Below are 15,783 nucleotides of genomic sequence, written 5' to 3' on the forward strand. Positions count from 1 at the left end.
ATCATCAATCCATCAGTCTAGTCGTCGTAAGTTCCCAAATTCCTCTCCGTCTAACTTTAGTAGCTGCCCTTGCGAGGCTTCCACTCTCGCTTTCTCTCACGTCGCATGAGGCAGAGATGCACAAACCAGTAGATGGTAGCAGCGATCATGAGAGCAGCAGCAGCCCAGGTCAGGCCAAGGAACTTTTTGCCGATAGAAGCGGAGATTCCAACATCGTCACCAACGTCATTGAGCTTGTTGACACCCTTCTTACCAGCTACTGTAACGAGGATGCTGGAGATAAGGAGAACGAGAGCTGCCAAACCGGCGATGACAAGGTTGACAGCGTTGACACCGCGGCGGGAGAAGAGGAAGAAGGCAGCCAGCGAGGTGAGCATGGCGAGACCAGAGAGGCCTACTGCGATGACGTACAAGATGAATGTGGCGAAAAGGGCTGTGTTGAGAAGGTCAAGGGAGTCCTGGATGTCATCGGGCCAGTTGATGTCTGCAAGGCTCAGATCAAAGGGTCCGACTGAGAGTTGCTTGTCGAGCATTTCGGTAAGGTTGAATCGTTCTAAGAGGGTTAGATACTGTCGCAGCTGCTATTGGGGTTGTGTGGTACTTACTCTCTGGTGCAGAGTTGGTACAGTTGGTTACGTTGAAACCAGCACCAGGGCTCGTGGCATTGGGCTTGTATTGTCCATCGCATGTAGCCATAACGTGGATCGAGTACCACTCAGAGATACCAATGGTGTCGGCCAACTCGTCGGCGATATCACCGGTGACATCGTTGATCTTTCCTTTGATATCGTCCTTGACTTCGTTCCACTTGCCCTTGACTGCGCCAAAGATGCCATCATCGTCTTTGTTGTCGTTGGTAGAAGCACTATTATCAGTGTCAAGGACATTATGGCCAATCATGGAAGTGTTGAGCTATGTTGGTCAGTATAAGAACATTAGTGTCTGGAAGGTTGACTAGGACTTACTCGAGCGACAGAGTAATCCTCCATGAATCCTTCCTTGTGGCCAGCAAATAGACACAGCATGGAGAGAATGAAGGCCACCATGGATAACACCATGGGGAAAAGAACGAAGAACCTCGATAACATGGTTGCGGTTTGTGAACTGTGGTCCTACAGAAGGGTGGTGTTTTGAGTAGTAGAGAGGGAGGGTCGAGAAGTGAGATTTCTCCCCAAGTACAGAGTAGGTTGGTAGGTCAAGTTAAGTAGTTTAAGTAAATAGATTAGTAGGTGAACAAACGTCTGGTAAAGGGCTGACGTTGGCGGTGATGGAGGCTGGGGATATATAGGTAGCTTAAGTTTTAAAGTACTGCGGTGAACCCTGGACACCAATGATGCAACACGACAAGAGCGAAAAATCAGTGCACGGCCCATACCTAACAGCCATGATTCGCGTAGAGACGTCTCTTAAAGACGTTTACCAAGGACCAGAGAATCAGACGCCAAGTCGGTGTTCTGGGGATCTCGTGTATGAGCGCATCGCCTTGCAAATCATGGCCTTAAACAAAGACCACTTCCGAAACAAGCCAATCAGAGAGCAAGCGCTTGCGTCACTGACCCTTGATACAGGGGTACGCTTTGTTTCTTTTCTTGGCTGGGAAAACCGGTTCTGCAGGGATTCAACGTCAGCCACTCAACATATCAACAGTGAACGCGTGTGAAACATGCAGAAAAGCGGCTAGCTACAGTACTGTACAGTACAGTCCTCAGGGGTTACAAATGTAAAGTCAGTATATCGCTACTGTGGATTCTATATATAAATCAGTATTAATAAATATATTTCTATATTTTCTTAAATAGTAATAAAATAAATATATTATTATTTCTCTTATTTAATTCTATTTATATTAGAATATTTATCTATTTAGACCTTTTTAGTATTTTATCTTTAAAAATTAAAGTTTTAACTGTAAGGTACGTAGCTACAAAAATAAAAGTGGAAATTTACATTTGTAACCCCTGCGGACTGTACAGTAGCAGGTTGGTAGGTTAGTAGGTTAGTAGGTTGCTTAATCATCGATGTTTCTATGTTTGTACTGTTTATGAAAGAGGCCTCTCTCCTTTCTCGTATTTGATGCATTGTTGAAGGTGGATTCTTTGATGGGGACGATTCTATTTCAGAGATGGACCCTGAATATCCTGGTTAGAGTTAGCCACGCGCCTTCCTTCCCTTCCCTTTCTTTACGGGTACACGCAGCTGAGGCTTGCATATGGCTTGCTCTTTCCTCGGTTTGAGTTTACAGCGGAGGGTGGTTCCTTCCTGCCTCACTTATTCAACCCACCCATGCCTAACAGGAAAGAACCAATCATTCTTCCTTTCGTGTCAGCATCGGCTCGACAATCTTGACCTGCTGGCTGCTGCTACCATCCATCGTCAAGATTCCTTGCTTACCTAGGTACCTTGTTGATCTCCTCTAACGATCTCTGCTTAACAACCAAGAGCGGGTCATCTGCTCATTCATCCGGTTGGCTTCCGTAGCTCAGTTGGTTAGAGCGTCGTACTAATACTTCATTCCGAGTGTTCGGTAATGCGAAGGTCTCAGGTTCAAGCCCTGGCGGGAGCAATCCCAACGCCTCCCGGATGTTTCTTTTTGTTCTTTTGTCGACGACTTTTTGATATGTTGCTTCCTTGAAGTCTGATGGTGAGTGACGATGGCATGAATGGCCAGCGTAGCGACGATCCTATCTTTATCTGTTCGTTGAATGTAACAATACAGCTTCGTTGCCGTTCTGAATATCATGATCCATGTTATATCGAAGAGGCTATATCACACAAGTACGACATGGTCCGTATAGCACTTTCTCCGTCTGACATGACGAACGTCTCGTTACTTTGCACGCAGTCTCAAACTTTGTGCTCCGGTGTACAGACTTAAACCGAGTCTGATGGTACAAAATCCGAGACCACTGTGATCACAGCTTCTCAGGCCGCCCTAGATCGACCGTTCTGAGAGAACCAACCAAGTCAATGAATATCAGAAATTACCGGGAAATATCCGTACTTCCAGAGACTCATAGCTCGGTTGGGACATGTCTCAACAGCCAACATTCGATGATACTAGAAACAGCACATGAATACGATCGAGAGGTAGTTGGAGTCTGTGGTCCACGTTGACATCGACCCACGTGTGACGAATACAGAGATAGAAAAATGTCGCACAGCTGAAAAAACGAGTTGGACATTTGGTTGCATGTAACTCTCATTCAGCTGGAGATAGTAGTAGTACTTGACTCGTATTTTGTTCTCTTCTGTCCACTTAAAGAAACGTCTTGACGCCTCATCATGCCATCAACTTGAGCTTGTGGTCCAGACAAGTTTACCGTAACAAAGGTAGAAATAGATGAGATATGTTGATGATTTTTAAATTCCAAAGGGTTTATGTTATGTTCATTTTCAAATAGATGAACTATTAACTGTCTTTGAACCCAAGAATCGTATGTGATGTTCCTGACCACCCCTACAATACATTATTGCCGTACCTTACGAGCCGCCTGTCAAGTTCTCCCCTCTTGTTAGTCTCATTCGCCAAGACGCGGAGCTCATCCCCGGAGCTCTTCTTTCCTGGGGTAGCAGGCATTGATTGATCGATTGATCGGTGTTGCTATTTTCAGGCTCGGCTGCTGTATCCGGGGTTGCTGTGCAGATGAGTTTCCATTCCACGGGCATCAACTTGACTCGGTTTGATTCTTACAATTCCCTCACACGTAATAAACTTCTTTTCTTACAGTAGAAAAAACGGCCAACGATCCAACGGCTCTTTCGGCAAAACTCGCAGACTTGGCTGGATTGACTTTTTGTAGCGCAGATCGGATATCCACGAAGGCAAACCTAACTGTACACTTTTCACTTACATGACACCTCATTATCACACTGTCTTTAACCATACATTTTAGGCCCCTGAACACAGTGTAACGAAAGTGACACTTCCCAGATCGGGTTCAACTGCCCAGGAAAAGATATCTTGCTAGTTTTTGTTCTCTCTCTTTCTTTTATCCCGCAGGTGGCGTGTTAGACTTTTCCTTAAAATCTATGACTTCTTCTTAACTAGTTCCATGTGGATGGAAACTGCCTCAACGACCGAGATCTAGTGCTTGTGTGACTTTTGATGAACATATATCGCCACTAGTTTATGGGACATAAACCGTTGGGAAGCTGAGTATCTCTCAAGTACCTACCCCTGGGAAAAGTCTTGCATCGATCGGGGCTTTGCGTGAGTGCGTGCGTGTACCTGCATGTGTAAGCAGTATGTGTATTCGTTGTCCCGTCGCCTCATTCATCGGCTGGATCAGATTCTTAATAATAAGACATTGTTTCTCTAGTTATTGTTGTTTTTCAATTCCTTACCCTCTTCTTCCCGTGTGCTCTTCTTATTTATTCTCTGTTCCCACCAGGATACATTCGTTAGTAGCCCAAGTTCTCTCATCAAGGCATATTACATTGTATCTTTTTACATCTTAATATCACAATTCGCATACATCATCCATAATGCCTTCCATCAACAGCCTTCTTACCGTGGCTGCCGTAGCCGGCTCTGCCAGCGCTGCGTTCCAGGGCTTTAACTACGGTTCTACCTTTACAGACGGCAGTGCCAAGGCTCAGTCCGACTTCGAGAACGAATTCAACACTGCTGCTGGCCTCCAAGGCACTGACGGTGCTTTCACCAGCGCTCGTCTCTACACCATGATTCAGGGCGGCACACCTAACCAGCCCATCTCTGCCATTCCTGCCGCTATCAAGACCAAGACTAGCCTCCTCTTTGGTCTCTGGGCCTCCGGCAATGGCTTCGCCAACGAGATTGCCGCCCTGAAGAACACTGTCGACCAGTACTGTGACCAACTCGATGGTCTCGTCGCTGGTATCTCTGTCGGAAGTGAGGATCTCTACCGTATCTCGCCCACTGGTCTCAAGAACGATGAGAACCCCGGCGCCGACCCCGCCGTCCTCGTCGACTACATCAAGCAGACTCGCAGCGCTATCAAGGGCACTTGCCTTGAGTCTGTGCCTATCGGCCACGTCGACACATGGACCGCTTACGCCAATGCGTCCAACAACGCTGTCATCGAGGCCTGTGACTGGCTCGGTATGGATGCCTACCCTTACTTCGAGGACACCAAGAACAACCCCATCTCCGAAGGTGCAACCCTTTTCAAGGCGGCCTGGAACGAGGTCAAGGCTGCTGCCAATGGCAAGGCGATCTGGGTCACTGAGACTGGATGGCCTGTTAGTGGAAAGACTGTTGGCAAAGGTGTTCCATCGCTCGAGAACGCCCGAACATTCTACGAGGATGTTGGCTGCCCAATGTTCGGAGACATCAACGTCTGGTGGTACACTCTTCAAGATTCCGCCCCTCAGACTCCCAACCCCAGCTTTGGAGTCATTGGCTCTGAACTCACCGAGAAGCCTCTTTATGATCTCAGCTGCAGCTCCGCTAGCAAGAAGGGTACTTTGGTCAGTCGCAGTGACGACCAGTCTAGCAACGTTGAGCACCGCTTTGTGAGCCCTTCCTTTGCAGTCAACAGCCCGAACGGAACCATTCCTGTTGTGCCTGCTGCGAGTGGAACTTCCACTACTTTGATGGCCACTCCTTCTTCCAGTTCTAGCACTGGTGGTGGTGCTGGGTCTGCGACTACACCTGTGCCCGGTAGCGGTGCTCAGCAGCTCAACTCCATGGGTGCTGCTGCTGTTGCCGTTATCCTTGCCGCTGCTTTGCTATGATAACACGGTGGCTTTGGAATGATTTGTAGTTTTGGATAAAATGTTATGAAGTTAGTAATGAGCATATGGGTTCGGACGTACATAGAGCATATTTGAATATATGAACATGAGCATACATTGCTTTATCGGTTTATCATGATACTGAGCGTGTTTATGACTATGATAGTATTTTATTAGCAAATCGATGAGTTCCCAATCATTAAATAAGAAACAGATAGTTGACCTTGAATTAGACTAGAAAGGGAGATGCTCAAGGGCGATAGATAGCAGTCGCGTGACCTGGTCTGTAAAGGGTCTCGGAATAGAGTCGCCGAATGACAGGTAGACAGGTTCAATTTAACAGGGAGTCAATAGCTCTGGAGCTCCCCTGCATCAAGTGGAGGCTTCAGCCCTCAGAGCTGGGGACAGAGTCTTGATTGGCTTGAAACGCACTTGGCGTCCCAAGGCCCCTCCCCCTGGCCTAGTCTCGATCTACCAAACAACTGGACTAGAGACCTATTCTAGGAATTCATCCCCGTTTTCCAGCTTCAACTTTGACTTGACCCATTACAAGTCGAGTTGAGCTGTGAATATTCAACTTGGAATTCGTCATCCTTTCAACTTCTGTACAAGACTATATTCTTCTTCTTCTCGCTCGTTTCGTGTTTTTCTCATACGCCTCTTTCTAACGGAAGCGTCTAATCTGTCCTGTTTTGTAAAGGACAGATATAGCTACTACCTACTAAGCTTACTAGCTACCATGGCGCTCACTCGCAAGAGCGTCGTTTCCACGGCTGTCTGTCTTGCTCTTCTTGTCGGTCTCGCATACGCAGGCCATGGCCATGATCATCACCATGCAGAGGCTGTTGCCGGTGTCAACACCGATAACATGAGCCTCGAAGAACTTGATACTCAACTCCAGGTAAGCCGGAGAGATCTCCCTTGGGAGAAAACACCATTTGCTGACATCAATTCCTACAGACTTGTCCCATTGTCCAGCAACTCAACTCAGTCAAGCACGCCCATCATGCCGCCGCTCCTTCGTCGTTAACCGCGCGTGCCTTTGCCGTCCTCTTCCCTAGCACTCCTGCCGTCAACGCCCTCCTCGCGACCCTTTACATCTCGGGCCCTCCCAACTTCCTCCTCGCCCTCTGCCCGACCAACATTGACCCCGCCTCTCTGTCTGTCATGGTTGCCTTTGCTGTGGGAGGTCTTCTCGGTGATACTCTGTTCCATCTGCTCCCTGAAATCTTTGTTGGTGAAGACCATGATGCGGCTGTCAAGTTCGTGCTTGTTGAGCCTAACCGCAACCTCATTCTTGGATTGGGTATCTTGGTGGGTTTCATGACCTTTGTCGCAATGGACAAGGGCCTTCGAATTGCCACGGGTGGAGCTGGTCATGACCACTCTCACGGACATGGTGATGCGCACTCCCACTCTCACAGTGAGGATAAGGCTATCTCTTCAGGTGTTGATGGTACGGATGGCGCCGTCAAGTCTCGCAAGAAGGCCAACGAGGATAAGGGCGCTGTTGTCACTAATGCCGTTGACAAGCCTGAGAAGGAAATCAACCCCAGCGTCAAGCTGGGTGGCTACCTCAACCTCATGTACGTTCCCGAATTTCATAACTTTGACCTATCGTAAACCTTGCTAACATGTCAAGTGCCGACTTTACTCACAACATCACCGATGGCTTGGCCATGTCTGCCAGTTTCTACGCCTCGCCTACCATTGGAGCTACCACCACCGTCGCAGTCTTCTTCCATGAGATTCCCCACGAGGTTGGCGACTTTGCACTCCTTATCCAGTCCGGGTTTTCCAAGAAAGCTGCCATGGGCTCACAGTTCATTACCGCCATTGGAGCTCTTATCGGAACTTTGATTGGTATTGCTATCCAGGAGTTCGGAAGCCCTGATAGCGATGTTCCCATGGGTCGTCACGATGGTATCTGGGGAACCAGCCTTGTAAGTTCAACAATGACTTTGCTTAGTGACCAATTACTAACCGATGACAGACATGGGGTGACATGCTTCTTCCCTTCACTGCTGGTACGTTCCTCTACGTTGGAACCGTTGCCGTCATTCCTGAGCTTCTCGAGACTGGCCCCAACAAGGCCAAGGAGTTCAAGAACATGGTCGTCCAGTTCTCAGCCGTCGCTGTTGGTGCTGGCATCATGCTGTACATTTCTTGGCACGATTAGAGCATGTGTGATTACCGTGTAAAATTTTGAGTGTGTTTGTGGATAGATGAGCGGTTGTGTAGACGCGAGCATTGAGATATCATGATTTTGACGGGCGTCGTTTTGATAGATGTCTAAATAGTATGGGGAGTGAGTTATGTCAAAATACAGTTGAATTGGTGCAGTGTTTAGCCGCCTAAGATAAGATCATATTCCAACCTTGGGTTTGGGTGATATTTTGCTTGACGTTACTTCTTGACTGTCGATATTCCTCATTATCACATGTACACATGTTTACTTGCATGATAGAAGCAAAAGTGCATTTCATCAAAACACATCTTCGGATTGCAAGAAAGGCACTGAAGCTTAGACATCATCATGACATCGTTTACCCAAGGTTCTCGTCATATACAAAGTGGCACCCAGATATATTCAAGGCCTCTACATGGTCCGAGAGCAGCAAGCTCCAAGCGTATCTGGCATTCTTTGCATTGAGTGGTCCTTGTGTGGAGTGCACTGGTACTATGGAGCTCTGTGTGTATGTCTTTGCTCGGACGTTGTTGGTCAAGAGTTGAATCCGTAGTGGAGAGAGTGGTTTGCCAGCGTGTGTTTATTGAAAGACAAGTCGATGGAGATCGGCCGAACCGATATTGATAATAACGCGTCATCATCACTTCGTATCAGGTGCTGGCAAGTTGTCTTTATATTATACAAGGTTTACTATTATGGTAATTGCATATTCCACAATACCTACTATGTGGGATACTTGAGCGCCCTCAGGGTATCAGACATATTCGCCGCTAAAAGCATAGGGGACGAAATCGGTAGACTAGCTTATGCTATGTAGACCATAGTATTTAGGATATTGATTTTTATTTTGTAGCCTAAGACACAGATGGGTGCTACCAATGGACAAGTTGGCTTGTGGTACAACTCGGTTCAGGGTAGGTGAGTTCGAACTTGAATGATATTATTAGAAACATTTGACAGAAGACATTGCGATCTGGCCGTAGATCTTGAGAATGGCTGGATGAGCACTTCCTCGCCTCATTCGCCTTTCGATCTAACCCGCCAGGCAGCTTCTCACTTTTTTAATGGAGTCCTACTATAAGCACTGAGCCTCCTCATTGGCGATAGTATCATTACACTAGACGATCACCAACCCCATAAGTTTACAATCTTCACTGAAAAGAGCCACTGATCAACATGGACTGTACCTGACTTGAGCCTCATCTCATTAATCAGCAGCACCGCTTATCACTGTTATCAGATCAACGAAACAAGCCTTTCTGCTCGACGTCCAAGTAACCAATGGCAAACCAAAGCACGAGCCTCAATGTGGTCCTTGGACCCCTAAAAAGGTACCTCAGGCATGAGCCGAAAGCTTTCATGCACGGCGGCTGTATCCATACCTTGCCTTTCCATACAATCCTTACAGTTCACAAGTGGATCGCGGGTGAGCGACGCGATGCATCACCATCTGCTAAGATGGAAGCTTCGTTAGTGCGTGCAGCAAGGTATGGGTGTTTCTTTTTCAGTGAGCTTCGTTCCGGCACCGGGTTGTGGATATCTCATTTTGGTAGGCATCCGACACTATTGAGTATGCTATAAGAAGCAGAGTAAGAGTGCTAATAGACGAGACCAGGTAGGGAGGACCATGAATGGAGAAGCCAAAGAAACCATTTGCTTGTACGAAGCGGTGGCAGTGGAGTTTCAAGGTGCTTCTTCGGTACCATGAGACCCAGGTAAGAAACTGTACACGTCTGGGCTTGTGTTGAATGTTGGTTTCTGTTCCCAGTGGCCACAACGATTGCTCGTCATGAGCTGAGCATGGTAAGAACGAAATGCCGTGATTTATGGGAACGTGGGGTTCAGATTCAAAGGTGAAGCCACTCATACCGAGATGTGGACATGCGCTGCTAGCGATGGCTCTTGGCTTCCTAAACAAACCAAGCTTAGGTGGATTGTTTCCACTGACACAGTGGGTCAATGCAGCAGGATTTTCAGGTCTGGTGAGCCTAATGAGGCCCGAAGTGCCTTTCAATACTTTGACTATCGTGAGAAAGGACAAAACGTCAATATTGGACATGGCCCCGAGAGCCCTCGATGTGGGTAATGAGAATGGGCACAAAGAAATGAAGAGGTGGGAGGGAAAACGAATAGGAGAGAGAGAAAAGAGGAGAGGCGTGTACCGAGTCAGAATTTGCCTCACCGACTTGAGACAGAGCTGGAAAAAGGGAAGTTTTAGAGCGAGAAAACTGCGGCAAAGAGGCAGTAAGCTGGGTATGTTTTATGCCGTATAACCACGGATGGACGTTGCCGTGTTGTTTCAACTATCGTGAGATTCGGTTCTTGGTGTTTTGCCCGACCAAAACAATTCGATCAGCAGCGTGAGTGTACCTGGCCGAAAGGAGAAGGCATGCAAGGGCCGCTAGCCAACCAGACACGATGACCATTCGCGTCGTGAGACGGTGAGGAGATCTCCCTCGGAGGCTAGCACGCATCTCCATTCTGTAGCCTCAAAACCTTACTCAAGCTGCATAATAGCGGGCTTATAGTAGCGTGGCGGGTATACCCAGATGCATCAGACTCACAGCGTTTCCGCTTTAGAAAACTTCATAAAAGTCCACCGGGTCTGAGCTTACTTCCCCGTGTTGGTGATTGAATTGTGCCCGTTGCCGTAACCCCCCGCAGTTGACATGATCTGTTTTGGTTTTCTTCGTCCATGATCTTCCTTGGTGCATACTGCATCACAAACGGCTACCAGAGCCCATAATTACTGTTGCAGCTTCCTTGATTTGCGTCGATTGCATAGAAAAACAATGTGGAACAGTGGAATGTTCCCCCGGAAAGAAGATGCACGTCTAGCCATGATATTTCCTATTTGGATGATATCGGGGTCCCGACAGTCATGGCGAACCGAATTTTTCTTGTTCATCCAGCCACTGTTCCTAAAACAGAGCACGTTGTAGGCGCTTCGGCCACTTGTGTGTCAACGGCATGGCCGTCCTAAATCGGCCATTGGGGGTGGCATCGTCTAATCGTGATGGCCAACTGATGGTGGGAGGGGCAATTGGAGAAAGGAATAAAAAAAAAAGGCCCCGTTCACCGAGGAGAAAGAAAGTGTGAAGGGAAAAGGGAGGGAGGGTCTCGGCTGGGGGGTGTAACAGAATCGTATAGGTAACAATAACGCCTTCAAGGGAAGGAAGAATTAGGAAGACGGAAACGAAGCCCACGATGCGAGACGAGGCGCTGCCACGCATCGTGTTGACTGGGTCTTGTCACTTGCGTTGACTCGGGGTCCTCTGGGGTCGAAACTATGGTGCCCTATCCCCATCCCCATCCCCATCCCCAGGCCAGGCAACGCGACACCGGCTGGTATCCAGACTCCATCTCCAAAGCTTATCCTGCAGGTTTGGTCCTGGCAGGGATAAGTTTGGCTTTAGTTCTGAGGAGAAGTGAAGCTATACCATCTGCATTTCGACAAACAGAGACATAGTCAGGCAGGAACACAATGATGAGTTGAGCTAGCTGGGCCGACTCCAGGTTCTCGAACCGGGCACAGACGTCGAAACGGTTAAACGCGAGGGGACCCCTAGCTTGTCGAATCAGTAGCCCAGATCAAATGAGGAATTATTGCAGGAGCCATCATGTAATGGGAATTCGAAATATGCGACTCTCCCCTGCTATGTCTAGAATACGACGACTGCTGGCTGACTGACTGACCGACCGACCACGTTGATTCTCACGATGCTTCGTCACCCTAGCCCAGCAATGGAAATGGGGACGGAGAAGGGGACGGGAAGCGGCAAAAAGGTTCTGGCTGTGGTTCTATATTCAGCTGAAGTGTTTGAGTTCTGACCGCCGGTCTACGGCATTTCCACCGATGAGATGATAGTATCGGACGTTTGGCCGGAGACGAGCGATGGTATGTATGTGTCAGGTTGATTTGTTCTTTCTATCGGTCAGGTGAGTCTGGGGATAATTTTTTCTTGGTGTACCCCAATCTGCCTGTAGGGGTTCATTCCCCAATTCGTAACATCACCTGTGAATTTTGCCTTAATTGCAGGTAGGTAAGGCGAGATGGCAAAACGTGGGGAATCATGAAGTCATCAAACTCCAGTTTCTTCCCCAGTATTGTATGAGTTAACCGTCATGATGAGAGGATCAAGAACGCAAGCCAAGGAAGGCATGAGGAATTGACCATCATAAGTGACGTGCCTCGATCTCGATAGCCATATTGTGTTTCCATTTCGGTGACAAGTTTAAGGAATAGAATCTCCGGGCCATGGTTTGTAAGGGTGGGAGGATCTCTGTCTAGGTTATGAGGAGTGAGGCTCTTGGTAGCCGGGCCGGCTTACAGAAAATGCTAGAACCATGCAACACATGCATGGAAACCAAGAAAGAAGAACAAACTGAATTGTGCCTTGCAGTTATGTTAGTTGCTTATGCAAATCCGATGTGTCGGCTTTGAACTCGGAGCAACAACTCATCGAACTATTGACTTTGCAGCGGTGGGAGCCGAAGCCGAAACAGACACCGAAACAAATTGTTCCGTTGACCGGTTGCTAGGGATCAGGATCACGAATATGAACATGGGAAAGCTCATAGAAGTGCATGCATTTGCATATGCATAGAATGTGATTGAGAAGAAAAGATAAAGACTATTTTGATGTGGTAATTTCAATTTCACTTACAAAGAGAAACACAGACAAATCCGCGCCAAGATCTGTAGCGTCCTACCTTAACCAAAAGCTAATCCTCCGCAAGGAACGAAAGGAAAGAGCTTCCACTTCACGAGCCTCCTCTTCTCCTGCCGACAATCGGATGTTTTATTATTAGCAGGCGTTGGAGACGGTCACACCTTCAACGCACAGGCAGGAACGGGATCTGTTGGAGAAGGAGAAAGAGGTCAGAAGGGTGGCGTGGCAAGGGCAGGGGGGCTATTAGGTGCTTGCCAGCTAAGGTAGTCTAGGTGATTCATCTGGTAGGCGACCACCAATAGTTTGTGCACATTTACCTACGGGAACGAGAATGAGTGGCGGGAACGCCTTACCATAGCTAGAAAGGGAAAGGGAAGGACCCCTTTGACTCTTTCCTTTGCTTGCACTTACTTGCACTTGCATTTCGCATTTGGATCTTTCGGCACTCAAGACCGGATCCGCCTTCCACGCTAGTCATGCACGATTTGTCGAACCCCGGTCGAAGAAAGAAGCGTCTATTTTTTTCGACAGGCAAAACCCCCACTTGTAGATTTTTTCTTTCTTCTTGTAAGTGAAGAGCGAGGAGCTTCGTGGAGCCAGGTACCGGTACCGCTACGGAGCTTCTGGTAGTCATCGTGGGTATTACTGAGGTAAGAAGAGAGGGTCTCCTGTTTGATCTGACTCTTTCAAACACGCTCTGGGTGTGTAGAATTTTGTCTTTTATTGACGAGGTTAGGCATGTCGGAGCTGGAAAAGGAAACGTGGTAGCAAAGAGTGCAGTGAGGAGACTGTGTGAGATTGTTCTCAAGGATATTATGTGTCTACTTGGGTATGTATGTGTCTATGTATGTGTTGTTAAGTGTTCGTGGCATCTGGTGATCAACACACCCGCCCGTCCTGACTTACTCCAAATTTGATGTTCATGGTTTGATGTCTTCTCCAACTGATCTGACCTATCGCCCTATAGAACATCACTGGGAAAGAAAGTAAAAAAAAAGGCACTCTTCTCCAACCCTTCTGGATCGTCAGGACACGGCTAAAATAGTGTCTTATGATGTGCTCGGCGTAACATCCCGATCTCAAGCCACATGCCAGCACGCATCCTTTTCAGAGGTGTGTGCAATAAGTGATGGCAACCAAATATAGCAAGCGTCATTGTGTTTACTTTGTAATTCTCAAATTGCTGAATCATCAGTATCTTTCATGGAAAATTGATATGGATATTCTCTGCCTTCGCAACAATTCTAATGCTTAATATGGGTACCATAATTGCATGAAACGTGCGTCTTCATCTCATTATCTGAATTAATGAACCATCGTCAAATTACTACATAGTCTCGACCACGATCTAACAATGATTACAGAGTCTCCAGACCCAGCAACAAGACCACGCGCTCCTCCCCCCTCTACTGAGGCCCACCGCTGGGGGCTTACAGTACACACACCCCTGTAACTCCAACGCCCCTCCCCTGTAACGCAGCTCAGCAACCCAGACAGGGCAAGCTCAAGCACGAACCAAAGTAACGGTACGGTACCGTGAACGGACCTGGAGTCGCCGCACTTTTATATGGAATAGTATATATATCACTGCAGCCCAGCGCCTCTTTCCACACATATCATATCGTCAACTACCTTATTCAGCTTTAAAGCATCAACTCAGTATTCTCGCTTTCTCGCGATACTACAATGTCCACTCCTGCTTCGGACAACGGACCCCGGTCCAACAGGCCTCGTCCTGACCCTGTCAAGACTGGCATCGACATCAAGCTCGACCAGCACTGGACCTCAAAGTCATACACTTCTGGCTCCAAGATCACTGGCAGCGTCATCATCAACTCCCAGAGAGATGTTGCCTATGATGGCTTTGACATCTTCTTCATCGGCACTGGCTACACTCGTGTTGACTTCCTCAGCCAGTACTCCAGTGCCAACTATGCTTCTCGTCCCTTCATGAAGCTTCGCATGCCTCTCAACCCTGAAGACTTTCCTAGAAACCAGGTTTTCGAGGCTGGCCACACATACACAATCCCCTTCCACTTTGTGGTTCCCCACCAGCTCACTCTCAGTGCTTGCAACCACACTGTTGAGCACGAGGGTATCAGGGACCACCACCTTCAGCTCCCTCCCACTATGGGTTTCTGGGAGCGCAACGACCAGTCCCCTGACATGTCTCACATCGAGTACGGTATCCGCGCCGTTGCCACCAAGACCAGCGCTGAGGAGGGACGCTCTGCACCTTTGGATGCCTTCCACATGATCAAGGTTCTTCCTGCGGTCCCTGAGGATGCTCCTCTTGAGATTGGCTCCGACGATGAGCGCTACTGCCTCTCCAAGACGAAGCCTATCCGCAAGAACCTCTTCACTGCCAAGCAGGGCGAGTTGACCACCACCGCTTCTCAGCCCAGTGCTATCATGCTTTCTGGAAACTTCCTCAACGCCAGCAGCACCAACTTGAGGGTCAACTTTGAGTTCAACTCGACCTCCAAGGATGTCACTCCTCCCAAGGTCAACTCGGTCAGCGCCAAGCTTCACTCGACCACTTTCTTCAGCAGCACTCCCATGAACCACCTCCCCAACCTGGGCGCTCGCATTAAGCATGGGAGCACCCCTTCGCTCACCTACTCCACCACCACACCCGTCCCCATGCGCCCCGACACCAAGCTGGCTTGGGAGAACGAGGCTCCTGCCTCCCGACGGGATTCTGGCTATGACAGTGCTTTCTGGAATGAGGGAGAATCTTCTGAGTCGGACGACGCCCAGCGAACCAAGAAGGCTAGCAAGTACAACGTCCGCCGCTATGCTACTCTCGATGTCCCCTTCAACCTGCCCACCAGCGGCAACAAGCTTTTCCTGCCGACATTCTACTCTTGCATCGCCGCACGCGCATACATCATCCACCTCACCCTCTCGGTGGGACCCATGAACACCAATATCAACCTGAGCATTCCCGTTCAGGTTGCCGTCGAGAACACCTACGACCAGGCTGACGACGAGGAGCTTCCTTCCTTCGACGCTGCCATTGCCGAAGCTGAGCAGGGCGAAATCGACCTTCACCTGCAGCCCCGCCTGATGCAGATTCCTTCTGATCACTTTATGGGCAACAGCATTCTTCCTGGCTACGATGATGTGCGAATGCGTCCTGTGGCAGTTGCCTAAGAGATGTCGACAAAAGCAACAACAACATACATACACTTAATGGATATTTAA

The 15,783-nt window shown here is 48.4% G+C and overlaps 4 protein-coding genes across 4 annotated transcripts, besides 1 other annotated feature; 3 read left to right on the plus strand and 1 right to left on the minus strand.

Moving 5' to 3' along the window:
- Nucleotides 1-56: 56 nt before the first annotated feature.
- On the minus strand, nucleotides 57-1,088 carry FPSE_07202 (uncharacterized protein; the record flags this gene model as incomplete). The annotated part of the gene is made up of 3 exons (XM_009260320.1): nucleotides 57-553; nucleotides 606-912; nucleotides 966-1,088. 3 exons carry the CDS (start codon nucleotides 1,086-1,088, stop codon nucleotides 57-59), a joined length of 927 nt encoding a protein of 308 aa, XP_009258595.1.
- Nucleotides 1,089-1,750: 662 nt separating this feature from the next.
- Nucleotides 1,751-1,859: a repeat region.
- Nucleotides 1,860-4,485: 2,626 nt separating this feature from the next.
- FPSE_07201 (uncharacterized protein) lies at nucleotides 4,486-5,715 on the plus strand (the record flags this gene model as incomplete). The annotated part of the gene is made up of 1 exon (XM_009260319.1): nucleotides 4,486-5,715. One exon carries the CDS (start codon nucleotides 4,486-4,488, stop codon nucleotides 5,713-5,715), a length of 1,230 nt encoding a protein of 409 aa, XP_009258594.1.
- A 739-nt stretch (nucleotides 5,716-6,454) lies between these two features.
- On the plus strand, nucleotides 6,455-7,894 carry FPSE_07200 (uncharacterized protein; the record flags this gene model as incomplete). The annotated part of the gene is made up of 4 exons (XM_009260318.1): nucleotides 6,455-6,616; nucleotides 6,676-7,301; nucleotides 7,358-7,658; nucleotides 7,709-7,894. 4 exons carry the CDS (start codon nucleotides 6,455-6,457, stop codon nucleotides 7,892-7,894), a joined length of 1,275 nt encoding a protein of 424 aa, XP_009258593.1.
- A 6,368-nt stretch (nucleotides 7,895-14,262) lies between these two features.
- FPSE_07199 (uncharacterized protein) lies at nucleotides 14,263-15,732 on the plus strand (the record flags this gene model as incomplete). The annotated part of the gene is made up of 1 exon (XM_009260317.1): nucleotides 14,263-15,732. One exon carries the CDS (start codon nucleotides 14,263-14,265, stop codon nucleotides 15,730-15,732), a length of 1,470 nt encoding a protein of 489 aa, XP_009258592.1.
- Between the last annotated feature and the right edge of the window lie 51 nt (nucleotides 15,733-15,783).

Source organism: Fusarium pseudograminearum, chromosome 3 (genome assembly GCF_000303195.2).
Source record: "Fusarium pseudograminearum CS3096 chromosome 3, whole genome shotgun sequence".
NCBI classification, from domain to species: Eukaryota; Fungi; Ascomycota; class Sordariomycetes; order Hypocreales; family Nectriaceae; genus Fusarium; species Fusarium pseudograminearum.